The sequence below is a fragment of the Nicotiana tomentosiformis genome, chromosome 6 (assembly GCF_000390325.3).
Source record: "Nicotiana tomentosiformis chromosome 6, ASM39032v3, whole genome shotgun sequence".
Lineage (NCBI taxonomy): Eukaryota > Viridiplantae > Streptophyta > Magnoliopsida > Solanales > Solanaceae > Nicotiana > Nicotiana tomentosiformis.
The window spans coordinates 50,274,484-50,302,373 of NC_090817.1; the positions used below are offsets into that span (position 1 = coordinate 50,274,484).

General features: G+C 38.2%; 1 protein-coding gene and 1 long non-coding RNA gene across 6 annotated transcripts; both read left to right on the forward strand.

The window, feature by feature from the left end:
* The first annotated feature begins 3,536 nt into the window (after positions 1-3,536).
* On the forward strand, positions 3,537-4,103 carry LOC138893974 (uncharacterized mitochondrial protein AtMg00860-like). Its single transcript, XM_070178646.1, has one exon. The coding sequence runs from the start codon at positions 3,537-3,539 to the stop codon at positions 4,101-4,103; it is 567 nt and encodes a 188-aa protein (XP_070034747.1).
* A 3,174-nt stretch (positions 4,104-7,277) lies between these two features.
* LOC104088496 (uncharacterized) lies at positions 7,278-27,627 on the forward strand. 5 transcript variants are annotated; one of them, XR_011408557.1, is made up of 5 exons: positions 7,278-7,587; positions 8,784-9,069; positions 21,403-21,469; positions 25,372-25,453; positions 27,290-27,627. It is a non-coding gene; the product is annotated as an uncharacterized lncRNA (long non-coding RNA). The 5 variants fall into 5 exon arrangements; XR_011408554.1 differs by having other exon boundaries at positions 21,403-25,453; XR_011408556.1 differs by lacking the exon at positions 25,372-25,453.
* Positions 27,628-27,890: the final 263 nt, after the last annotated feature.

Here is a 27,890-nt window from a genome sequence, read left to right on the forward strand (position 1 = left end):
ACACATATGCATGACATTATAAATGTTTCATGATTCAGAGAGCTATTCAGAGTTAGAGGATGAGTTCTTTACTCCATGTTTCTTTCATGTCTTTTATATACTATTTTCATGCCTTACATACTCAGTACTTTATTTTTACTGACATCCCTTTTACCTGGGGATGTGGCGTTTCATGCCCGCAGGTCCCGATATACTGGTTGAGAGTCCTCCTAGTAGGCTACCAGCTCAGCGAAAGGTGTTTGTGCACTCCACTTGCTACGGAGTTGCCTATTTGGTCAGTATGATTTGGACATGTACTGATTGGTGTGGCGGGGCCATTTCCCAACCTTTATGACATTTATGTACTATTAGAGTCTTGTAGACAGATGTCATGAATATGGATACTTGTATGGCATTGTCAGCCTATGTTTTGAGTGTACAAATGATCATCTCAGCCTTATAGGCCCGTATGTCACATGCATTAGTTTGTATTCTATGCTGGGTCGTCCTATGTCGAATATCCTCTTATGTTTTATTCTGGTTATATCATGAAAGCCCTTCTGGCCCATTTAACCATGATGGTATGATAAGAAAGATACGTTACGTTGGTGCTCGGTTGGGTAAGGCACTGGGTGTCCGTCGCTGCCCATTGGTTTAGGTAGTGACACATACGGGCACGTAGACGCATCACACAGAGACATAGTAGTGAGTTTCCTTCCATGCTTCGATCTGCAGAAGCCGGAGTCTCCCTCTTATCTTATTTATTGTTGTTTTCTATTTTATTTCAGACAGTAGCTGTAGTGGTTTTGTATATTCCCTAGATTGATCATGCACTTGTGACATTGAGTTTTGGGGGCTTCTTGTGGATTTTCACAGTTGTATTTATTATTTTTATCACTTTGTTTTATGTGTTATTCGTACTCGGTATTTTGGTGAGAAACATTGTATGCTTACATGATTTCTTTATTTAATTCAATGTATTTAATGAAATTTTAGTTTTTAAAAGTTAAAAATGGATAATTAAGTTAGAGGTTCACCGTTGTCTTGCGTAACAGCATTGTTGGTCAACATCACGACCTATTATGGGATTTGGGTCATGACAGTTTGGTATTAGAGCCATAGGTTCACAAAGGTTTCACGAGTCATGATCAAGACTAGTAGAGTCTTGCTGATCGGTGTAGAGATGTCCATATTTATTTTCGAGAGGCTATAGGGTGATAGGAAACTTCTCTTTATTCATCTCCTATGATGCAGTTGATGTTTTGCTAAGTATATTTCTCATATTCTATCACAAATGGTGAGAACGCGCGTGACGGCTGTACCCGGCGGCAAAGGGGCTGCTCCCCCGGTTGTGAGAGGTTGAGGCCGAGGGAGGGCCACAGCTCCTACTAGAGGACGAGGGCATATTAGTGTTCCTCCTATAACACCACCAGTGGATCTGATGAAGGATCCTGTTAATGAGGCGCAAGATGAGGCACCTGCAGCTGAGCCGGCCTCAGCCAATTTTATGGTCGCTTCGGGTTTTCAGGAGGTCATAGGTTGTATGATGCGGTTCACGAATTATATGGCCCAGGCTGGAATATTTCCAGCAGATCCATCCACATCTCAGGGAGGAGCACATATCCCTACCGCTTATGCTCCAGGTCATACTGTTGTCGTTTATCAGACCCGGGTGCATTACCTGCAGGTGGGGCTCAGCCGGTTGCAGCAGTTAGACCAGAGAATAGACCGACCGTGACCGTCGAGGAGCAGAAGTGGCTGGACATATGGACTAGGCTTCATCCACTTGTCTTTAGCGATGAGCGGTTAGAGGACCCACAGGATTTCATTGACCGTTGCAGGGAGAGGCTGCATAATATGGGAGTAGTGGAGTCCAACAGGGTGTACTTCACCACATATCAGCTAGAAGGCAAGGCCCGTACATGGTGGAAGTCTTATCTCCAGAGTAGGCTAGCAAATTTACCTACCTTGACTTAGGATTAGTTTACACACCTTTTCTTGGAGAAGTGTATCCAGCCTTCAGAGAGAGAGAGAAGCTTCGGGGTCAGTTTGAGCGGATCCGACAGGGTTAGATGTCTATGTACGACAATGAGACGAGATTCACTGACTTGTCTCGTCATGCAACTTTCATACTCCCCACAGATACAGAGAGGGTGAAGAGGTTTATTGCAGGGTTGGACCGTGAGATTCGGGTTTCTATAGCCTGTGAGGTAGATTTGGGGACTCCATTCCTACAAGCCATGGAGATAGTTCGAAGGATCGAGCGTATCTGCAACTAGAGCAGAGAGTGTACATTGAGGGATATGAGGCCTTAGCATTTTGGTGGATTTAGTGGCGCCCCGTCTGGGGGCAGGGTTCAATTTATGAGGGGCCATCCTAGCAGGCCCATGCATTCAGCACCAAATACTACTCGAGGTGCTCCAGCACGACCATACTCTAGTGCTATTCCAGAGAGTACTTAGCGTCTGCCAGCTATTCAGGGCACATCTAGCGGGAATTCAGGATATCAAGGCCAGACTCAGATTCAGCAGTTCTCCACTCATAGAGTTTTTTTTAGTGCAGGGAGTTGGGCCATATGAAGAGGTTTTTTCCCAGACTTCAGGGAAAGGTAGTGCAGCAAGACCATTGGCCCATGATTATCGCACATGCTATCGCCTGCCCGGCCCGAGGCAGAGAGCGGGTGAGCAAGGGTCGCCCTAGAGGTGGAGGCCAGTTAGATGGAACTCCGGCTAGATTCTATTCCTTCCCAGTCATTTCTAGAGGCAGTCGCCTCCAATGCAGTGATCTTAGGTACTATTTCTATCTATTGTAGAGATGCTTCGGTACTATTTGATCTAGGGTCTACTTATTCATATATCTCTTCTCTATTTTCTCCATGTATGGATGTATCTCGTGAGTCCTTGGGTGTTCCTATATATGTTTCCATGCCCGTGGGTGATTCTGTTATTGTGGATCGGGTTTATCAATCCTATGTAGTGGCTTTCTGCGGTTATGATACTAGAGTGGATCTTTGATTGCTCGATATGATTGACTTCAAGGTTATCTTGGGAATGCATTGGTTGTCTCCATACCATGCCATTCTCGATTTCCATGCCAAGACTGTTATGTGGAGACTCCCATGATAGATTCAGTGTCAGTGTGCGGGAATTTTCTGATGTATTTCCTGTTGATCTACCAGGTATGCCACCGGATCGGGATATCGATTTTGAAATTGATTTAGCACCGGGAACCTAGCCTATCTCTATTCCACTTTATCGCATGACTCCAGTGGAGTTGGAAGACTTGAAGGAGCAGCTTCAGTAGTTTCTCGAGAAATGGTTCATCAGTTCGAGTGTGTCGCCTTGGGGTGCACCAATAATATTTGTGAAGAAGAAGGATGGGAGTATGCATATGTGAATTGATTACCGCCAGCTGAACAAAGTCACCATTAAGAATTAGTACACGTTGTCGTGCATTGATGATTTGTTTGATCAGCTATAGGGTGCTAGAGTATTCTCGAAGATCGACTTGAGATCTGGGTATCATCAGTTGAGGATTCGTGCTTTGGATATTCCGATATGGCTTTTCAGACAAAATATGGGCACTATAAGTTTCTAGTGATGTCCTTCAGCTTGACTAATGCCATAGTGGCATTTATGGATTTGATGAATCCGGTGTTCATTCCATATCTTGACTCATTTGACATTGTCTTCATTTATGACATATTGATCTACTCGCGTAGTATGGAGGAGCACGAGCAGCATTTGAGGATAGTGCTTCAGACCTTGCGGGAACAAAAGCTATATGCTAAATTCTATATCTGCGAATTCTGGCTGGATTCTATGGCTTTCTTTGGGCATGTTGTATCAGGTGAGGGTATTAGGGTGGATCCCAGAAAGATCGAGGTAGTTCATAATTGGCCTCCTCCTACCACGACGACCGAGATCGGGAGTTTCTTGGGGCTAGAAGGTTATTATCACCGGTTTATGGAGGGTTTCTCGTCTATTTCAGCTCTTTTGAGTAGATTGACCAAGAAGGATGCTCAGTTCAGATGGTTTGATGATTGCAAGACGAGCTTTCAGAAGCTTAAGAACGCATTGACTACAACATTAGTGTTGGTTTTGCCCTCTGGTTCAGGGATGTAAATTGCATATTGCGACACTTCACGCGTTGTTTTGGATTATGTATTGATGCAGGAGGGGCGAGTTATAGTATATGATTGACGTCAATTGAAGCCCCACGAGAATAATTACCCTGTGCACGATTTGGAGTTAGCTACGATAGTTCATGCTCTCAAGATCTGGAGGCACTATCTTTATGAAGTGTCGTGCGAGGTATACACCGACCACCATAGTTTGCAGCATTTGTTTAAGTAGGGGGATCTTAATATGAGGCAACGTAGGTGGCTTGAGTTACTAAAGGATTACGATATTACCATCCTCTATCATCCGGGCAAGGGACATATGGTCGCGGATGCCTTGAAAAAAAAGGCCGAGAGTATGGGTAGTTTGGCATTCATTTCAGTAAAGGAGAGGCCATTAGCTTTGGACATGTGAGGTTGGATATTTCATAGACCAATCATCTTTATTCAAGCGGATCAAGGTTGTCAATATGATGATTTACACTTGTTGGTCCTTAAAGAAACGATGTTACGTGGTGATGCCAAGGAGGTTACTATCAGTGATGATGGTGTCCTCTGACTCCAGGGTCGCTTATGTGTTCCTAATATTAATCGCCTGAGGGAGACGATTCGAGAGCAGGCGCACAATTAACGTAATTTTATTCATCCAGCTACCACGAAGATGTATCGTGACCTGAGGTAGCATTACTTGTGGCGGAAGATGAAGAAAGACATAGTTGAGGATGTAGCAAGATATATGAATTGCCAACAGGTCAACTACGAGCACCAGAGGTCAGGTGGCTTACTTCAGTAGATGGTTATACCGGAGTAGAAGTGAGAGCACATCACTATGGATTTCGTGGTTGGTTTGCCACGAACTTTGAGGAAATTTGATGCAGTTTGGGTCATGGTCGATAGATTGACCAAGTTGGCACACTTTATTTTGCTGATGACTACATACACTTCAGAGAGGTTGGCCCAGATTTACATTCAGGAGATCGTCCGGTTGCATGGCATGCCTATTTCCATCATTTCAAATAGAGGCACTCAGTTAGATTAACACTTCTGGAGAGCTATACAGAGTGAGTTCGGTACCCGGGTAGAGCTCAACACGACCTTTCATCTGCAGAACGACGGGCAAATGGAGCGGACAATTCAGATTTTGGAGGATATGCTCAGGGCATTTGTGATTTACTTTGGAGGGCTATGGGATATATTCTTACCATTGGTCGAGTTTGCTTATAACAACAGTTATCAGTCCAGTATCGAGATGGCTCCATTTGAGGCCTTGTATGGTCGGAGATGTCATTCCTCCATCGGTTGGTTTGAGTCCGTCGAGGCTTGGTTATATCACAGTCCGCCCAGCATGGTCACAGGCATAACAACACAATCCGCCGGTCGTGGTTACGAGCTACTAGTCCGAAATATATCACACACATGTCAAATATAAAAGAATACATGTATATGATCAATGAATATCAGATTTTATATTTTTGACTAGTATATATGACATGTTAAGATGTATGCATGTGCAAAGTGTGCTAATATAGCTCAAATCAGAAATTTCATCGCAAAATAGAAACTATCGAATTCAATAAGGAGATTAGCATCTATGTAACCGCAAACATGGGTCAAATAGCTCACAATAAGGTTAAAAATATTAGAAAAATCATAGCATAAAGCTTAATCATCAATCCAAGGCCTATAGCACTACCCGAGCATGGATAAATACCCCTATGCTCACACATGGGCTCAACCCCACACATATGCGCCACCCATAGCACGTAACTATCACAAATAACTCTGGCAACTAGTGCCTCAACCAAGTTTAGTTAAGATACTTATCTCAATCAATCCAAATACAATACCAAGCAAATCAAACAATACTTCTAGAAATTTCATCCCGCATGAATCAACCTCTGAATGGCTCAAAACTAGCCAAAAGCAACTCAAAACTTAAATTAATTCCATAGGAAAAAAAACCAAATCGACAAAGATCAAATCTGTAATCAAATACCCAAAGTCAAAATAATACGTCAACCTAGGCTTGTACCTTCGAACCTGACTAAACTCACAAATTCTGAAAGCTCATTCATATACTAGTCCAACCATACTAATTTCATCCAATTCCGACTCCGAATCGATGTTCAAAACCCAATTATTCTCTTTAGAAAAGTTTTTGATAATAAACAACAATTCTCCAATCACAACATGGATTATTTCAAAAATTAACTTGTGTAATCATGTTAAAATACAAAAAGTTAGGTTTCACGCTGACTCCCAAGAAACAACAACAAGAACACCGTAAAAATCGCTTCAAACAGAGCTCTAGAACTCGAGATATACTCAAAATACCAAATGAACGCAGTCTGATTTTTTTATACACAGGAATTTTTGCTTTTCCGCCCAAAAAGCCACACCTGCTTTCTTCCTGCTGTCATTTCCATATTTCGGACCATTATTTGCACCTGCAAGGTTGTAGATGTGGACCCCAATTTGCATCTGTGAAGCAATAGCAACAATTAACTTCTCCGACACTAAAATGGGCATAACTCCTTCATACGATGTCCAAATTTGACGATTCTTTTTGCTATGGCTCCGTAATTACGATACAAATCTAATGATTCAATAGAAACATAACTTGGAGCTCATTTTATTAATATATTCCATTTATACTTGTAGAAACGATGTCAAAACATAAAAAACCAGCACAACACAACCAAAACTTACCTGAAACTCTCTCAAACCCCTCGGGACCCCGTCCGAACATACTAATATGTCCCAAAATATTATACGGACCTCCTTGAGGCCTCAAATCCCACATTAAACTGGTCGAGCAACTACTAGAAAATAGGCTTATGGCAACAATTATTTTTATAACGGTTCACAAACCGTTGTCGTAGACCACATATCTTAACGGTTGCAACCGTTACAATAGAATTTAGGTGATATCGGCACACTGCAGCTATAAAACCGTTGCAGTTGTAATAGAACCGTTGCCATAGATATTTTTATCGCAACACTATTATGAACAGTTCCAATAGAACTATTTATGGCAACAGTTTTATAGGAAAACAATCTATTGGAACGATTATTTACTTCCCCCCCTGAATTTCGCTAACCCACCAAAATAACCCCTCTTTTATTTTATTTTGACTATCTAATTTTAATAATATTAATATTAGGTTAAAGTTTTTATTTTGCCCTTGCCCCACTAAGCCGTCGATGCATCCAAAGCATCAGATATCCCGAATCAAAACCTATTCTTTCACTAAATCCTCTTCTCTCACAAAATCATCTCTTCTCTTTCACTTTAAACTTCCAAAATCCTTCCTCTTACAACAGTCAAGGCATCACTGACTCAAGTCTTCATTTCCCCCAAAGATTTCCTCAGTATCATAGTAGAAGTTGATTCGGTTGTTTCGAGGCTGACGGCGAGTACTTCCCCAAACCAGGTGTTCTTCCAAATTCCTAAATCCAACACCAGTGTTTCGAGGCTGACGGTGACGGTAAGTTTTTTTGACGCCTTTTTTAATCTTTTCCTACTATCCTTTATTGTGTCAATCTATATTGACTTTTTCATCTTTTTGTTGGTAAACATAAGGCATTTTGTTTAATTTTTCTAGGAAATGCTAAGTCGCCTACTTCTTGTTGTCTGCAAATAGGAGTTATCGTTCTGCCTATTTAAGAGAAAATAGACAAAAGTACTGTCATAAAGATATTTTTCTGAATCTTTTTCTTTCTGGGTTAGTTTAATTGTAATTTGTTTTTCAATACAAAAAGAAATGCCAATCCCCCAAAAAAAACGAACGAAAGATGGCAAAATAATCCTTAAGTTGAACAAAAGATAGCAAAATATTCGTTAAGCTTTAGAAGGTTCAATGCTATTGTGGTGAAGACATTTAGCTAGTTAAGGAATAAGGATCTTTTTATGTCAAAAACTTGACTGTTTTTGTTACTTTGGGAATTATTTTTACGGCATTTTAGAAATATTGTTAGATCTGTGAAAAATTTAGCAGAAAATTTGTCAATAAAAAGGGAACGAGAAGAATGGAATATGCAGTGTAGGTTTTAAGAAGAATGGTATTATGGGTCACTTAATTAAAGGTATAATTACTGGTAAGTTACTTTACATTTTAATAGTGATGAAGGTATTTCTCCAGTTAGGCAAATTCTGGACATCAAATAAACAGGGTTGATCAAGTCAGGGATTCATCATCTTTCTTCTATCACATGGTCAAATTTTTTGAAAATATTTCACACTTTGTTTTTCTAATTCTAGTTATATCTTAATAATTGCAGGGTAAAGTTTAACTTTATTACAAAATTATTAAATTTGATAACCAATGCAATGTTATATTCATCAAAGGAAGATTTAGAAATTTGATAACCAACGATGTTTTTAACTTTTATTAAATGGTTAATAATGAAACTAAATATTTGCTATTAATATTTATAAAGAAGGTGATAATGTAACAAAAAAGATTTCTTTTTTTACTTTTGTTAGAAGACTTGCTTTATGGTAAGAGAAGTCAAAACATAAAATATCATGTTACATTACAGAAAAGTAATTCTGCCTTTCATGCCAAAATTGCTTTACTGTTTGTGACTTTCTAAGTTCCACCCTTAAAAGCAGTTGTCAATGTCAAATTAATATGTTTTTGGTTTATTTGGTTAGTTTTGTTGATTTACTTTTATCGTATAGGATATCTATGGATGATGGTGATAAATGTGTTAGAGGATCATTTGGTTGTTCATGGATTTGTTGATGGTTTTACCAAATGGGTTTTCCACGGGGAAGGATTTTCCTCGAGAAATACACCTCATCCAAGCAATGATGATGAAGATTCTACCAAGTGTGATGATATTGATGGACTACTACATGATACATTTAGAAATATAGACGGTCATGATACCAGTAGAAGCTTCCTCTGCACAACAAGCTCATGTTCAACTAAACAATAGACCATCTGTTGATAGTAACATTCAAGGTCAGTACGTACCAAATTTTATACATCTTCTTCTATTTCTTCTTCTTCTCCTCTTTCCTTGTGCTTCTTCTTCTACCACTTCTCTCTTTCTCTCTCTCGCAAAGTCTGAATAGTCTAGTAATTTTTTTACTTTGCCTATGGCACTTAGTCGTTGCATAATTCTGTGGTTGCCTAGCTAGTGTCATTACTATGATGCATATTCTTGTATGTTACCTTACCGGCTCTTTGTTGTTGTATAGTCGCTGCGTAATTCTGCGCTAATTGGTAAAGTTGTTGCATGAGGGAGAAGATATTCTGGGTAAAAGTCTGATTTATTTAAGGATTCTATCTTAGTGGCTTTTACATATTTTAGCCTTTAGGGAGGAACAAATTCTAAAGATTCTATCTTGGGCCTATGTTGGATTTGTTATAGAAGCTAAATAGAAAGTTGGGGTGGACTTAAAAAGTTGTCTGTAGTATTGCCTGAACTAACTTCTAAAAGAAATACTGTACTTATTTAATGTTTGGAAGCTTTGAGAAAATGTTCAGCTTTTTTTTGGGTGACTGACTTTCAAATGTTTGAGAGGAAAGACTTAGAACATAGAGTTTGTTCTAAGTCCTTATGTTTGGATGGTGCCTACAGAATATTCAAACTTTCTTGCCTTTATTTCAATCTTGATCACTCAACTTTCATAGGCATTGAAGATTATATATAATGAAAATAAAAAGTGAAGAAGTATAGAGTTAATTCAGGGCCTAGCTTGACTAATTTTTTAAATCATTCATGTTTTTGATATTTTTTAGATTATGTTGAATTATATCAAATCCATTTTTGGTTTTGAATCGAGTAGTTCTTGATAAAACTGAGTTTTTCTTTTTATTTTAATGGAACACAAAGGAATAATATTTGCAAACATAACTAGAATGACCACATGAGATCAGGTTCACAACTCTAAATCTTTCAATATGCATTTGAGTTTATGTCAGCAATGCAGCAGTTTCACAACTCTAAATCTTTCCATATGGATTTGAGTTTAACTTCTATACTGTCACACCCCAAACTCGGGGAGCGCGACCGGCGGTCAATCGAGAGAACCCGGCCGAGCAAGCCTATTAGATTTCCTTCTACCCAAACTCATCCATGAATAAAGAGGAGATGTACTCCATTAATCATTCACTGAAAAGATTTTATTAACAACTTCCTTTTCATTCCCATTAGCAGTTTCATTCATAATTTCCAACATATTACGAGTTTATAGAATTTATGAAAAATATGATTTCCAATTATCAACATTTTTAGTTCAATTCCCAACATCAATCATAACCCACAACCTGTCTACGGAGCCTGTAAGTTCAATAGAAGAGTAATATGGAAATTCCGGCAACAAGGCCCCGGCTATACCTCAAAACACAGTACATGAGAAACAAATACATGACTCCGAAATGAAGTGGGGCTCACCAAATCAGCTGAAAAGAGTGCACTGCTATCATTGATCAATGTCGCCTACTGTTGAACCACCTGCATCCATTAAAGATGCAACGCCCCCGGCAAAAGGGATGTTAGTACTGTCGAATAGCACTAGTATGCATAGCTAAAAGTCCTTTTTCAAAAATAGAATGCCCATATAAGAAAAGGCAACACATAGAAACAACAAGTCATAATCAACAATATCCAAATGTTCAGATAAAATATAATAATTTTCAAAACACGAACTTCATTTACAATTTTGGTTGGGAGATCATTAGCACCGATATACCACCGTATTTGTTAGCACAGAGTCCGATCACGCCCGATCGGCTAGGCCATCTCCCCACGAACAATGAGGTTTGACATGTGATGCGAAAGAAAGTTGTTACCAAGAGTAGTACCACCATATGCGCAATATGGCGTCTGATCTCCACCCGATCAGCTAGGCTGCCTTCCGACATATGCCTATTCATAATAAATGAGTTTGAAGCATTGGAATTACCTCTAGTAGATCAATCTTGAAATATCACAACTTTGGTGATTTTTGTGTTCTTGAGAATTTGATGATGAAATCTTGTATTTGGATGTAAGAATGATGTTAGAACTTATGTATATTTAGTAATAATCAACCCAAAACATCTTTAACAACTTACCTTGATCGATTGGACTTGATTTGAGCTCAAAATTGCCCTTCACTTCAAGAACCCTAACCCCTAAATACACAAAATACCCTCTTTACCAGACCTTGTATTTATAGGCCCGGATTTCTGGGTTTCAGATACAGCCCTGGATGCTTTGCATCCCCACTTCACTCCTCTTTGAAGCTCGGATGCGGACCTGGATGCTATGGCAGCACTTCACTGCCAGCCTCTCTTTCGGACGCGGCCTCGGATGCTTCGCATCTGCAGGCTCCTCCGCCAGCCTTTGGTAATTTAGTCATATCTTCTCTTAGGAATGTCCAAATGACAAACGGTTTGAAGCGTTAGAAACTAGACTCAAAGACCTTTATTTTGATAGGTCATACATTACCTAATTATATATATATATATATATATATATATATATATATATATATATATATATATATATGTTTGTCCAAAGTTTGGTCTTATGCGTACTCATTTGGAACTTTAGTCTATCATGAAATTTCCAACTTGACTTGGACTTAGGGCTCTCTCTAGACCCCACATCACTTATAATATGACTCGTACACTTATTATCATATCCAATTGATATCCATCCCATTAATAGTCCTCATCTTCACACAAAATAATATAATTAGTGCACATCGACTTTCTTAATAACGCTTAAGTACTTCAAAAATTTTCGGGGTGTTACATTCTCCCCCACTTAAGAACATTTGTCCTCGAATATTTCACAAGTCACTTCTATGAATAGAGTTATCCTTATACCTCCAACCATTATACATAGGAACTCATGACTGCATCGATCTCATACTTCCTTTCCAAATTTTCAACTTACTTATGGCCCTTAAACATTTGGCTATCTTTACAAATTCGTAAAGATTTTGGCAGAGTTTCTCCTGTAACTGGGCCTGTCCACCTGCCAGAGAATCATCAAAATCAACCTATCAATATATCCACAACTCGACAAAGCATCACAATGTATATCAACTGCACTAATCTCATCATTCCATGTATTAAACTATCAAGAGTTATATCTGGACATGAGTTGTACGTATTTAAATCATATCACATAGAAAGTACCTTTCAAATCACGACCACTTGCTATACAACCAAGCGAAAACATTTTCTTTCCACAACACTTTCGGCCTTCAAGGTGACCTTCTCGACTCACAGAATTTGCCATAACACATTAATGGAGGCAATCTCAACTCCCAATTTTATCTAACAGGGATGACAAATAGATACCCATCATAAGACAATTCCCATTAACTTCACCTTCTCAAGCTTCCACCGGAATGATAGACAAAGGATTTCTAACTACCTTCTTAGACATAGAGACATGAAACACCGGGTATACGGAGGACAATAATAGGGAAACATCATACTCATAGTTTGGCCTATTTCCTTTAAGACTTCATAAGGTCTGATGTGACTACACATACTTTCTTCCTTAACAATTTACCCAATATATTCATAGATAAAATTCTGAGAATAACCCGTTCATTTCTTCAACTCTAAATCCCTACGCTGAACACCCAAACTAAACCTTTAGCGACCTCCAACAATTACTCTAAGGTGTGCTAGCTTGAATATGACGATAAAACTATTTGATCATGGGATGATGCTTCTTTTTTGACATGTTTGAACCTTCAATCCCGATAGGTTACTATAAATAAGAATAACGAGGTCCGAGATTGGGCTGGAATATTTTTCAAGAATCCATCAACGTGTCGAGAAGGGTATTTCAGAAAGTTATGTCCTAAGAGACATGAAGGTTACTACCAATAATGCTGACATTGTTAATCATTGTGATGACATCATTGATTCGACACATGAGTCATAGAGTTTCCTAGAGGCATAAATGATCATCTTGCCATATTTCATCATTAGTGGAACATCTATATCAGATTTCTCTTTCATATGACCTCCTAGGAATTGAGTTCTAAAATATTTTCCTTGATACGGTTACAATCTTATTAGTACTTGCAACTTGTTTTTTTCAAAATTTCCCAACAAAAGACATTACTAGGTCAATTTTCTTATGGGACCATCTGTTTCAAATGAATAACATCTACTAGCTTACGCGTACACCCTGATAACATCAACCTGCATGGCATTGCCTCAATATGTGAAGTAACATCGTTCTGATACCTTTCTTAGCCACCCTTTTTTCTCCTTATAAGTCTTATAGGATTTTAAGAAATCACTATACTTCACTCGTGAACATTCTCACGATCTCTTTTTACTGCTAAATACTTCCCAAAACACATATCAACACCCTTCATATATATTTACTTCAATAAAAGTCATTGGCCCGAACATGGCCTTTTCTAAAACTTGAGATCCTTCTAAATTCTTCAACGACGCCTTCTTGTTTTCCTTATAAGTGTAGGACCTAGTCCACCTAATTCCATCCTCGATGAGTAACTCATCTTATTCCCAGTATTATAGTCACCAATAGTGTTTCCTGGTATTGCAGCGTAAGAGCTATCATGTTAAACATGTTTGGTTAGTAACAAGTGTTCATCCTCTCTTAATCTATTTCAAACATTTCCCCTTTTGTCTAGATATGTTGGTACTATATTTCCTTTATGACTAGAGTATTCACTCATATCCCATTTTGCCCTTAATTCATAGTTGACCACCTTATTATGCCACATACGTGTTTGCCTCCCATGAACTCGTAGTATCATTGTGCCTGGTTTGTTGAGTTTATCACACCACCACTTCATCACCAATAGTCTCACTTTCTTATGTAATATGTATACATGAACTCCCTCTATATCTTTTAGTTTATATTCAGTGTCACTCAAGTCGGCTGCATTACATTTGATCATGTATATCTTCTATTAACACTTGTGCTCTAGGCGAGTCCACCATTCTGATACGAACTATTTTGCGATAACCATCCTGCTCATTCTTTTCCAATTATTCTCGCCTCATTCTTCCTAGTTAGTGAATAACCATACGTTCTTCCATATGTTATGTAGTCTTTTCCCTTAGTTGGGAATTCATCATGCTCGCTTCTCGACACTTGTTGGGATATCCGTGGGAAAGTGTGTTCATCCGTGTATCACTTAACACTTCCTTGCTTGTAAGATTCTTAAGAGACTCTCTATCAAGTCCTGATGCACTCTTGGGTTATTATAACATCATATTTATCTCTCCCACTCGTTCTGTCTTTCTTAACGACTTGGAACTTTAGCTAAATCGCAAATTTGTGATTAACTCATTCTAAGAACTCGCAAGCCTTTCACATTTGATCTGTACTATTTCCTTGGGTTCCATTGTCCCTGACTCTCTAACAAGTATAAAACCCTTTGGCAAACCTTGATCTTAGTTTCTAGTATCGTTGACCTTATCATGTATATTGTCACGTACGAAGAATTTACATTTCCTAACCTTCCACATTATTTTTGTACTAGTGGTTTTATCATTTGCATACCCTCTCAGAGAATCACGTTACCCCTTACCACTTTTCTATACTACACATATCTTCAATAAAATATCCAAACATCATAGCTACATGGCCCTACTCTCGTTTTATCGAACTTATGTAGCCTCACCATGGCCCTTCCCTCCCCACTTGTGGTGAATGATTCACATTTTGACACAAGTCTGGAATTTAGCAATTTGAGGGAGACATGTTTCACATCTGTAGCCCTCCTGTATATGATTGACTATTAGGGAGATTTAAGTCCCCATGGTATTAACCTCATAAGTTCTCTACTCTTATTCAGCCACACAGACCTGGGATCCAAATCCCTCGTGTCAATATCCTTTTTGGAGTGTAACACAACTTTCGCACATTCCTGGGATTTTTTTATAACATTCCTAGTGCTAGGGTCTTCTCATTGTGGATTCAATTGACTCTCCTTTCATAATTTCTTGTCTCCCGTGCGAGACCTACACATTTATCATTACTCTCCAGGCCATGCCTTTCATAAATCACGTGCCTATGTAACAAATTTACATCTTTGAATCATACACATGGTTCCCACACTATCCACATGTACTGGTTAAGCTTAGGTCTCATTTATCACGTCAATGCCTCTTTGGAGGTGGGTAATCACTTCTAGTACTCTTCTCATATAAAGTATGCTCATGGTACTATATACTTGTCTCATCTGGTCATACTATTCATTCAACATGATACATGTGCCATCCGTTTAATATTCAGGCCTTTACCCATTCGTCATGCCACATGACAACATTACTTGGAATAAACCAAAAGAGCATTTAAACTTACCTTGAACCTCAATACACGAGTTGGAGGAAAAACAGTTTCACAACTAGTTTCATTGCACGATTCAGAATATCAAAGAAGGGTATTATTGCTAAATGCCCATGTAGCATCCTAATTATAGATGTGGTCGACAACACACCGATAATAAGGACTCTACTAGACACGGCTCTGAGACATCCCAGGACACTATAAAACCTTAGGCTCTGATACCAAGTTTGTCACGTCCCAAACTCGGGGAGCGCGACCGGCGCTCAACCGAGAGAACCCGGCCGAGCAAGCCTATTAGATTTCCTTCTACCCAAACTCATCCATGAATAAAGAGGAGATGTACTCCATTAATCATTCACTGAAAAGATTTTATTAACAACTTCCTTTTCATTCCCATTAGTATTTTCATTCATAACTTCCAAAACATTACGAGTTTATAGAATTTATGAAAAACATGATTTCCAATTATCAACATTTTTAGTTTAATTCCCAACATTAACCATAACCCACAACCTGTTTATGGAGCCTCTAAGTGCAATAGAAAAGTAATATGGAAATGCCGGCAACAAGGCCCCGGCTATACCTCAAAACACAGTACATAAGAAACAAATACATGACCCCGAAATAAAGCGGGGCTCACCAAATCAGCTGAAAAGAGTGCACTGCTCTCATTGATCAATGTCGCCTACTATTGAACCACCTACATCCATTAAAGATGCAGCGCACCCGACAATAGGGACGTTAGTACTGTCGAATAGCACTAGTATGCATAGCTAAGTCATCTTTCAAAAATAGAATGCCCACATAAGAAAAGGCAACACATAGAAACAACAAGTCATAATCAACAATATCCAAATGTTTAGTTGAAACATAATAATTTTCAAAATACGAACTTCATATACAATTTTGGTTGGGAGATCATTAGCACTGATATACCACCATCTTTGTTAGCACGAAGTCCGATCATGCCCGATCGGCTAGGCCATCTCCCCACGAACAATGTGGTTTGACATGTGATGAGAAAGAAAGTTGTTACCAAGAGTAGTACCACCATATACGCATATGGCATCTGATCTCCACCCGATCAGCTAGGCCTCCTTCCCACATATGCCGCGCGGATTGACTTTTCCAATCCACAAAGGTTCCAGTTTTATCCCAATTAAGGGGAATAATATCACAATTTCTCAAAGGTTCCAATTTCATCCCAAATAAGGGGAATAATCACAATCCACCCCTACACCGGCACGTGTAGTTTCAGGTGTGGGCCTTATGACCCACCCTTCCTCAGTTTTGCTAATGATGCTCCAAAAAATATTTTTTAATTTAATTTGCAAACAGAAATATCATAAATACCATTGTACTCACCTCAACATCTTTCAAATTGTATAAATTTTCATTAGTATTCCAGTCATTCACAACGATGAGAATATTGAGATTTTCTCACACAATTTGGCATACTATCTTTCATTGAAACACGACTCAAAGTCATAATATTTTAATACACAACCCATACTTTGAAACTTACGAAAACATTATGGAATTCAATTCCAAGAGAGAAAGTTTACCCAACATACCTCAAATTCTTCCCTTAATGACACTACAATGATGCACTACACTAATCAACTTCAATATACAATAACAACATCCAATGAGACCAATATTAGTAACAAATCCCATAGGTTCATTGTATTCATAAATTTCATCGCCAAGATTATCATTCACCTTCTCTCTTATTTTCGCAAAAAGTACTCTTCATGCCATGAACTAGAGTTTTATAATCCAATCTTTCAACCATTAAAACTTGTAACAAATGCTTCAAATACTTCTAACTACTCATAATAAACGAGTTTGAAGCATTGGAATTACCTCTAGTAGATCAATCTTGAAATATCACAACTTTGGTGATTTTTGTGTTCTTGAGGATTTGACGATGAAATCTTGTATTTGGATGTAAGAATAATGTTAGAACTCATGTATATTGAGTAATAATCAACCCAAAACATCATTAACAACTTACCTTGATCGATTGGGCTTGATTTGAGCTCAAAATCAACCATTCACTTCAAGAACCCAAACCCCCAAATACACAAAATACCCTCTTTACCCGACCTTGTATTTATAGGCCCAGATTTCTGGGTTTCGGATGCGGCCCTGGATGCTTCGCATCCCCACTTCACTCCTCTTTGAAGCTCAGATGCGGACCTGGAGGCTATGGCAGCACTTCACTGCCAACCTCTCTTTCGGACGCGGCCTCGGATGCTTCGCATCCGCAGGCTCCTCCGCCAGCCTTTGGTAATCTGGTCATAACGTCTTGTAGGAATGTCCAAATGACAAACGGTTTGAAGCGTTAGAAACTAGACTCAAAGACCTTTAATTTTATAGGTCATACATCACGTAATTCCTTATATATATATATATGTCCGTCTAAAGTTTGGTCTTGTGCGTACTCATTTAGAACTTTAGTCTATCGTGAAATTTCCAACTTGACTTGGACTTAGGGCTCTCCCTAGACCCCACATTACTTATAATATGACTCGTACACTTATTATCATATCCAATTGATATCCATCCCATTAATAGTCCTCGTCTTCACACAAAATAATATAATTAGCGCACATCGACTTTCTTAATAGCGCTTAAGTACTTCAAAAATTTTCGGGGTGTTACATATACACCGATGAGATCACCTAAAAGATAATTACAAAGAACTGGCCATACTCTTGAAAAATAAGCTAGGCAATTTGCTATAACAGGTTAAATTATACCGTCGGTGTACAAAAGTTAAATTCTATGCATTTCTAGTTTGTATGTGTCTATGTTGTCTTATGATAACATTAAAATGCAGTTATATGCGTAGCTTAGAACACACACAGCCACTAGGAACACAAACATGCATTTCAATTAGCCCATGACCACAAAACAGGATAACTTTAGCTAAAACCCTAATGCAACTATATCAAATATCATTACCTACAACAAGAACAAAACCAGAGTGGCACAAAGTTGCAAGGCTGATAATCCTCCTCATGGCACTTTGTGCTGTGAGCATTCTTAGACCGAATTCTCTTGAAGGGTAATGACTTTATTTATCCTCATTTGTAGGTGGAGTAGATCAAAAAATGGAAGAAGATGATAGCAGTGAAGAACTAGACCTTACTTAAGATAAATTTTGAATTGCTATAGATGAATGTTCTATAGGAATCTTTTGTTATCAACATTTTTGAAACTTACTCTCTTGAAATGTATTAAACTTATGCATTTGGGGTAGAACCATTGCAATATGACACAAATGACGTTCCATTAGACAATACAAACAGTTGTAATAGGTCCTATAAATTGCTCCAAAATGATCTATAAACCGTTCCAATACAAATAAAACCGTTACGATAGCTTAAAGAAATCGTTGTTATATCCATACATAATCGTAACAATAGCTTACCTAAGTGTTGCGTTAGATAATATGGTAACGGTTAAGAAACATTGCATACACAATATAGTAACAGTTTTAAACCGTTCCAATTAGAAACAATAATCGTTCCAACAGAGAAAAGGAAAACCATTGCGATAGACGTATTTATAGCCACGACGACGCAAACCGTTGCAAGAATCGTTCATATAGACCTATTGGCACGCGAGCTGATGGAACGGGCTGTAAACCTTTCCAATATGTCTATGGAAATAGTTTAACAGTATGTGGGAACGGTTTTCCATGTGTTACTGTAGAACAATTTTTCAGTAGTGAGCCACCCTATAACACGAGGACGAAAGGAAAGATGGCCGCCAAAAATAACCCTGCCGGAAATGCTCTAGCAAGAACTGATGTCCCAAGGGGTTCAATAGAAAGGGACGTAACAAAAATGATGAATATTTCACCCGATTGGAAGAGGAAATTGAATTGCCGAGAGGGTAGGTGCAACAGATCCGAGATTTGGCATACTTGGCTGTGACGATGCTACCACAACCATCGCGCTTCCCATCTGTAACGACCTAACCGGTCTTTTTGAGATTTAGCACTTGTTCAGTAGTTTGATACCTTGAGTAGCTTCACATTATGCATTATGACTTGCGTACATTGTTGGTTTTGATTTTCGAGAGGTTTAGAGTTGATTTGAAATAATTAAGTTAGAAGAGTGACCAAGGCTTGACTTTTGAGTAGACGACTTTGGAATCGGGATTTGATGGTTTCAATAGGTTCTTATGGTAATTTTGGACTTGGTCATATATTCGAATTTGAACTTGGATGTTCCTAGAAGGTTTCGTCTCTATTTGTTGAATATTGGTAATTTGAGGAATTGGAGAGCTCACAAGTTTGACCGACACTTGACTTTGAGGCTACCGGGGTAGCATTGTTGTTCCGTGAATTGGAATAGGTCTGTTTTGTTATTTGTGGGTGAAAAGTTTCAGTTCATTCAAGATTAATTAGGTTTGAATCGGACGCTTGGTTCGAAGTTAGAAGTTTATGAACCTAAGAGATTGATCTTGTTCGATAATTCATGGTTTTGATGTTAATTTTGGTGTTTTGGTACTTCAGATAAGTTTGGATTATGTATATGAACATGTTGGCACATTCGGACGGGGTCCCGAGGGGCTCGAGTGAGCTTTGGGGTGGTTTCAGATCATTTAGAACCCCTTTGTGATTGCTGATGTTTTGTTGCTCAGTTGTGCTTCGCGTTCGCGGTCAAAGGGATGCATTCGCACATAAGGTTTTGGCTGACTTGAGTTTTGTTCATCATATTCGTGATTAAGGGGGTCCCATATGCGGAGCAATATGGTCAGGCAGAGTTTTGGCCATTGCGTTTGCGTGGGAGGTGATGCATTCGTAAAGGCCTAGGCAATGTGAACCTTCGCATTCGCGAAGCTGTAGTCGCATTTGCGGTGCATAGCAGAGCTTTCTGGTAGATTGACCTTAGCGATCATGGTGGTACTACCACGATCATACATGGTACGCCTACCAGTGCATTTAAGTTGCCAATTTCGGGACATTACCTATTATTTCATATTTTGAGCCCTAGACATCGAGAAGAGAGATTTTGCAGAGCAATTTCACTACTACATTGGAGGTAAGCAATTCTCACTTGGATTTGACTTTATATCTTGATTACCCATGGATTTCTAACCCTAAAACGGGGAATTTTGAAATGAAATTTGGGATTTTCGCCTACACTTTAAGAAAGTGTATTTTGGGTTTTGACCATCGATTCAGACCCGAATTTGGAAACTAATTATATATTTGGACTCGGCATGTTATGATTTATCGGATTTTGGTATTTGCTTCGTATTTCGGGTGTGCGGGCCCGTGTTGACTTTTGTGGACTTTTGGGGATTTCATCAAAGATCGAAGCTTTATAGATTGGGATCGCTTCCTATGGCATTGTTGATTTCCTTGAATGATGTTTTGCTTGGATTTGTGCGGTTGGAGAGCTAGATAAAGGTTTTACGCGATTTGAAGTTGAACACTAGCCCGGATGAGGTAAGTAACATATCTAAACTTGGATTTGAGGGTATTTTCTCATTGGCTATGGTATTTGTTATGTGATGGGGGTGACGTATATGCGAGGTGACGAGTGTTTATGCATGTACTGTACTTTTGAATGATCTGGGTACTTCTTATGCTATTATATGCCCTGTTTTACTATCATGCTTTTTTGATGCAATATATTCTCCATTTGTATGACTACGTGAGTTATTGTCCATGTTTGAAATCATCAAATCACATTTTACTTGCTAAAATCATGTTTTAGTGATCTCGGTGGAAGATTGGGATTTGACTGTTATACTTGGAAGCATGTCTAATTTTTCCATACTTGTGAACGAGCTTAACAGGATATCTTTTGAGTTATTTACTTTTACTGTCATCAGTATATCATGTGTTGTTATTGATTATTGGCGTTGGACACTAACTTTCTTCCGAGCTTGTCACTGCTTTCAGCCCGAGGTTAGGTTTGTTACTTATTGAGTACATGGGGTCAGTTGTACTCATACTACACTATGCACTTTATGTGCAGATCCAGGTACTGCTGGGCGTGGTAATTTCTACAGTTTGCACCGATTCTAGCTTGTGGAGACTACGAGGTAGCTGTTATGTTATTTGCAGACCTTGAAGTCGGCTTTTGTTTATTTCTATTACCACTATTCTATCATTCAAATAGTTTTGTATTGAGGATTTGACTATGTCTCTTCCCGAGCTCCAAAATTTGAAATGGTGAAAATGAGCTCAAATCCCAAAATTGGATAACTTAAATCACTGACAGCAAATATACTATGCGATTGCGACTAGACCCATGCAATCGCGATGCACAACCCAGCACTGCCTCTGGAACCTTCAATGTGAACGCAAACTATAACACATGAATGCAAAGTCTAACTGGCCTCTCAACTACGCGAATGTGAGAGACCAAATGTGAATGGAGAAGGCTGATGTCCGACCTTCTCCAACACTTCACGAATGCGAAACCCCTTAAGCGAACGCGATAGCCATCTACCACAACACTCTGCGAACACGAAAACTGCATCCCCGAGAATGTTGTGCACAAATACCAAACAACCAAAATCCTACTCTGCGATCGTGATGCACTACAACACACCAGTACATTAGCTGCTCCAAACTCAACCAAAATTGTCTGAAACCACCCCGAATCATACCCGGGCCTCACGGGACCCCGTCCAATAATACCAAATAGTCCAAATATATTATCCAAACATCCAAAGGCTCAAAACACTATAAATAACATCAAAACCAAGAATTAAAGATCAATATCATCCTCTTAACTTCCAAACATTCCAACTTTGTCGAACTCGTCCGAATCACACTTAGACATTCTAGATCAAAACCAAACTTCGCACACAAGTTCCAATCAACTAAATGAACCTAACCAAGGTCACAAAATTACAATAGAAGTCCAATAACATTGAAGTCAACTTCCGGTAAAACCAATGAACTCTCCAATTTTTTAAATTGCCGACTTTCGACAAATAGAGCCAAAACCTTCCAGGAATATCCAAATTCAAATCCGAACATACACCCAAGTTCAAAATCACTATACGAACCTACTAAAACCATTAAATCATGATTCAAAAGTTGCTTACTCAAAAGTCAAACCTTGATCAACTCTTCCAACTTTAAGCTACCAATTTGAGAATCTCCCTTCCAAATCAATCTCTTAACCTCTCGAACTTCGAAATCAACCATATACAAAAGTCATAATGTATCATATGAAGCTATGAAAAGTCTAAAACTGGTGAACAAAATGCTAAAGTTCAAAACAACTGGTCGGGTCAATACATTCTCCCCCACTTAAACATATGTTCATTCTCGAACATGGCAAGAATCATTCCAAAGCTTCCAAATCACTGTACAACTCATCATACACATGACCATGGGTGATATCACACCACCTCAATTCCTATAATCCCATTAACACAATCCTAACTGATGATTCTTCCTTTAATCTTAGATTATAATTCTTTGCACCAAATTCCAACTTCCGGAACTCCTTCAAAGATTCTTTTCTTATATATATATAGAATGTATCAATCTCAACAAGTTGTATCAAACCATAAGCATACTCCAAAGATGTAACTACCTGACATACCCCATCCCTCATATGCCCATAGAAATATCTTTCCACCATAATAACTGCTCATTACCAAATCCGATAACGTTAATACACCTCATAAAAATAAAACCTGGTTCCAAACTTTTGCTATGCCACAATGAAGAAATAAACATGTAGGAACTCATAATCACCCATCAAATACAACAAGTTATGGAGTGGATCCCCCGACATGAACCATTGGCAAATTCTGAGCTGACTAATGACATTCTTCTTCCAAATATATATTATCCACCCGATTATATTAATCACATGTCTAATAACTTCATCTCACCCAGTACAAGATGCTTGACCGATAGGTCATATCAATAACATCTAGAACCTCATACGACATGATCTGTGTGATATCCAAGCAATTGCTCGAATACGACTAATAATGGAAAGAGAACAAAAAGGTAACTAACCAATAACTTTAACAGATATAAAAATAAAAACATAATGCTATGAATCTTTCCCACAAGAACACATGAAAATAGCGCAAAGAATTGTATCCAATATAACCCCATTACGGCGTGCAACCCCATCCACACATAATACCATTGCAGAGTGAAACTCAATCCACACATATCAATCCACATGGAAATAAGCATTGAGCCATAATTCTCATACTCGCCCAACACATATGTATCAATAACAAGCACATAAAGTGCATACACATAACCCTGGGAATACAAATAGCATAATGTTATGAAAAAGGCAAGAAGATCTGCGGTGCAATAACAAAATCAACATCTCTAGAGCCATATTGCTCATATGACGCCGCAAGGCCTAAACAGGGCAACAACATGCATATAAATAATTAGGGCATCTCACAACCTATCATAGCATTAGAGAGTAACACATGAAATATTTTAGGGTGCGAAAACAATCAACTCCACTCGAATGACTCACCGTAGTAAAATGATGCACTAAGTATGTAACCCAAATACAGTGTAGAATACACATTCTCATTAGGTGTAACACCCCAAAAGATTTTGAAGTGTTTTAAGACCATTAAGAAGATTGGCAGGTACTAATTATATTAATTCGGGTATGAACAAGACTAATAATATGAATGATATCAACTGATCATTATAATATATGAATGAGGTGCATTAAGAATGGTTTATGGTCTAAGAAGAGCCCCAAGGCTAAGTCAAGTTGGAAATTATACGATAGGGTAAAGTGTCAAGTGAGTTCGCACAAGACCTAAATGCAAACGCGCATAACTCACACGATATGAAGCGTTATATGGTATATAGCCTATAAAACGAAAGGTCTATGTGTCTAGTTTCTAATGCTTTAAACTATTTGTCATTTGAAGTTTCCTATAAGAAATTAAGACCTTTTTATTAAAGGGTGGCAGAACAGCTACGCGAGTCTTGCGTAGCCTACGCAGCATAGTAGCGTAGCCTACGCAACATAGCAGCGTAGCCTACGCACCATTGCGTAGGCAAATACAACAACTTCCAACTGAAGGGGATAGAAGTCCACCCTGCATAGCTTTTGTGCGTAGCCTACGCAGGGAGGCTACGCAGCTTTAGGGGCCATTTTAAAGGGGCTGCAACAAGGGGTTTAGAGAGAGAAAACATTAGTTCTTCAACTTGGAATTGATTTCTATAGAGAAGGAGGAGCTCTTCCACAATGGATACACTTCAAGGTAAGTTGTTTTGGCACAAGGATGATTATATAACATCATTTAGTGATAACAATAACATTGTTACGGATCACATCCATAGAAAATGGGTTGAATCTTCAAGAACACCAAAAAGAGGAAAATTGAGATTCTTCCACCGAGAGGTAATCCCTTCACTTGAGCTTCATATATATGTTATATTGGAGTATGGGTAGCATGTTTATGAGTTTTATTTGAAGTTATAATGGGATATAGTATGAACCCTAAGGGTGGGTCTTGAGAATGTCATTTTTGAGTAAAGAAGAAGATGAATAGTGATGAATTAATATAAATACATATGTCTTGAGTTTCTAATGATTCCAATAGACTTGATAACTTAATTAATGAACGAATTTAATTGGCAATCACCATTTGGATAAGATACAATACTAGTTCTTGAAATGGATGTTCTTGAACCTAGAGTTTTGTTGGAGAAGACAATGAATAGTGACTTGATGATGTTGGGTAATTAACATAGTATTATTAATGACTCGAAATGAGTATTAAATGATACGAATTAAATTGAATAGGCTAATGGATGAGCCTATTGGATAATTTGGGATGGTTGAAGGCTTGTTGCCAAATTGTAAAGCCTAAATGGATATTATGAATCTTTTCGTATTTATTTTGATGTAGTTGGGATATCTAATAGTAGGTATTGAATTTTGGGTGATATTTGTACATTTTAATCAATTGGAACATTGTAGTATTTTCGGAGCTTGAAGGTTGAGATTGGGATTGCTAGGATTTTCGGAGCATTATAGTAATTTAAGGAAAGCTCAAATCGAGGTATGTTGGCTAAACTACTCTTTTAGAATTGAATTCCATGATGTCCCCGTAAGTGCAAGCTTAGTTGGCTCAAGTTCCTAATTCCTATGTTTCGGGTTATCCCTTATAAACTTGACTATTCCTAATGAGCCTTATGTCGAAATATATATATGTTCAAAGTGTTGATTTCTTATTAAAATCTTATGGTTTTGAGTCGTGTCTCAAATGAAAGCTAGTATGCCAAATTGTGTGAGAAAAACTCGATATGCCTAAGACTCTTATTTCTCATATGGGTACCTACTATTCCTAATGAGCCTTAACTCGAAATATATATATGTTCAAAGTGTTGATTTCTTATTAAAATGTTATGGTTTTGAGTCGTGTCTCAAATGAAAGCTAGTATGCCAAATTGTGTGAGAAAAACTCGATATGCCTAAGACTCTTATTTCTCATATGGGTACCTAAAGTCTTGATTGGAAATGTCTTATTGTTTATAATCTATAAAGATGTTCGAAAGTGAAAGAAGTGAGTTGAAGATATAAAGTGTGGCCACTGTGCCAAGAATGAAAGCTATACTTGTGGCTAGATATGCCAATGAAATGAGATGATGTTAGAAAGATTATGAAATGAGCCTTGATTCAACTATTCCAAAATTACTTCAAAAGTAAATTTTCCTAAAAGCTTATGTCCTCAAGTCATGCCCCAATGTGGCTATTTTAACTAATGCTATGCTTTATGAGTATTTTCAATGTGTTTTGCATTCTTACATATTCATAAGTGGAAATTGTGTATTGCCCTTTTTGGGGAAAAGTATTTCAAGAATAAATGGTGTGTTACTTGTTTATGATTTTAACTTGTGCTTCGATTGCCATTCATTTTACTCCATTTCTTGGAAAGAAATCCATTTTGTTTGAAGTCTACATTACTAATGAACCTAAAGTTTTGATTTTCAGAATATTATATATGTTGATATTTATGATGATGATCCAAGAAAGGAAAGAAATAAAAGTGTGGAATATGTAATATGGCCATTGTACCATGAAAGAAGAATCATATGTATGGCCAAGAGAGCCAATGAAATAATGATGTTGTAAGAGGATGAAAATGCCAATGAGGCTATAAATGGTGTGAAAGGTTATGAGGTAAATGTATTTGTATTGCTGTTTCCCTTGTATGCAAATCAAAAATGTTTTTGGGATTATCGATAGTCACAAAGGAAGGGTAGGTTGAAATAACCTAACCCAAAAATTACACGTGTCGGTGTAGGAATGGAATGTGATCATTTCCCTTATTTGGGATGAGATTGATGTGATAAAATTATTCCCCTTATTTGGGATGAGATTGATGTGATAACATTATTCCTCTTAATTGGGATGAGATAATTGATAGAAAAGGATGATGTCGATCCACACGACATTGTGGTGAGATGGCCCAGCCGATCGGGTTGTGATCGGACGCCATAACGCACATATGGTGGTGATTGTGCTGGAAATTATAATTGAAATTGTGATTGTGGTTGATGTCTTCGATAAGATGGCATGGCCGATCGGGTCATTATCGGACTCCGTGCTAAAAGTACGATGGTATTGGTATTGTGAACGGTGGTATTGTGAACAGTGGTGTATCGGTGCTAAAGATCTCCCAACCAAAAATAATATTATCTTCGTATTTTGGAAATTATTATGTTTTAACTTGGCATTTGGATATTATTGATTGTTGATTGACGTTTCTATGATTTTCCCTTTCTTATATTGGTATTCAATTTTGAAAGTGGACAGTTAGCTTTACATACTAGTACTATTCCATATGTACTAACGTCCATTTTTGTCGGGGGCACTGCATCTTCAATGGATGTAGCTGGTTCATCAGCGGGCATCATTGGTCCTCGTTAGCAGTCACTCTCTATTCAGCAGGTTTTGGTGAGCTCTACTCTATTCCGGAGCCTGATGTCATTTGAGTTGTAAATTGTGTTTTATGGTATAGCCGGGGCCTTGTTGCCGGCATTTTCATACTACTCTTTTGTTGTAATTAGAGGCTCCGTAGACAGGTTGTGGGTGGTGTTTGATGTTGGGAATTGAACTAGATGTGTTGGTATTTTTGGAAAACATGTTTTTCATTATATATATAAACTTGTAATAATTTAGAAATTATAAATGAAACTGCTAATGGAAATGAAATGGGAGTTGTTAATGAAATCCTTTATGTGTTTGATTAGTGGAGTACATCTCCTCTTTATTCATGGATGAGTTTGGGTAGAAGGAAATCTAACAGGCTTGCTCGGTTGGGTTATCTCGGTTGAGCATCAGTCGCGCTCCCCAATGTTGGGGAATGACAAACTTGGTATCAGAGCCAAGTGTTTTAAAGTGTCCTAAGATGTCTCGGAGCCGTGTCTAGTAGAATCTTTCTTATCGGTGTGTTGTCGACCACATCTATAATGAGGAGGCTGCATGGACATTTG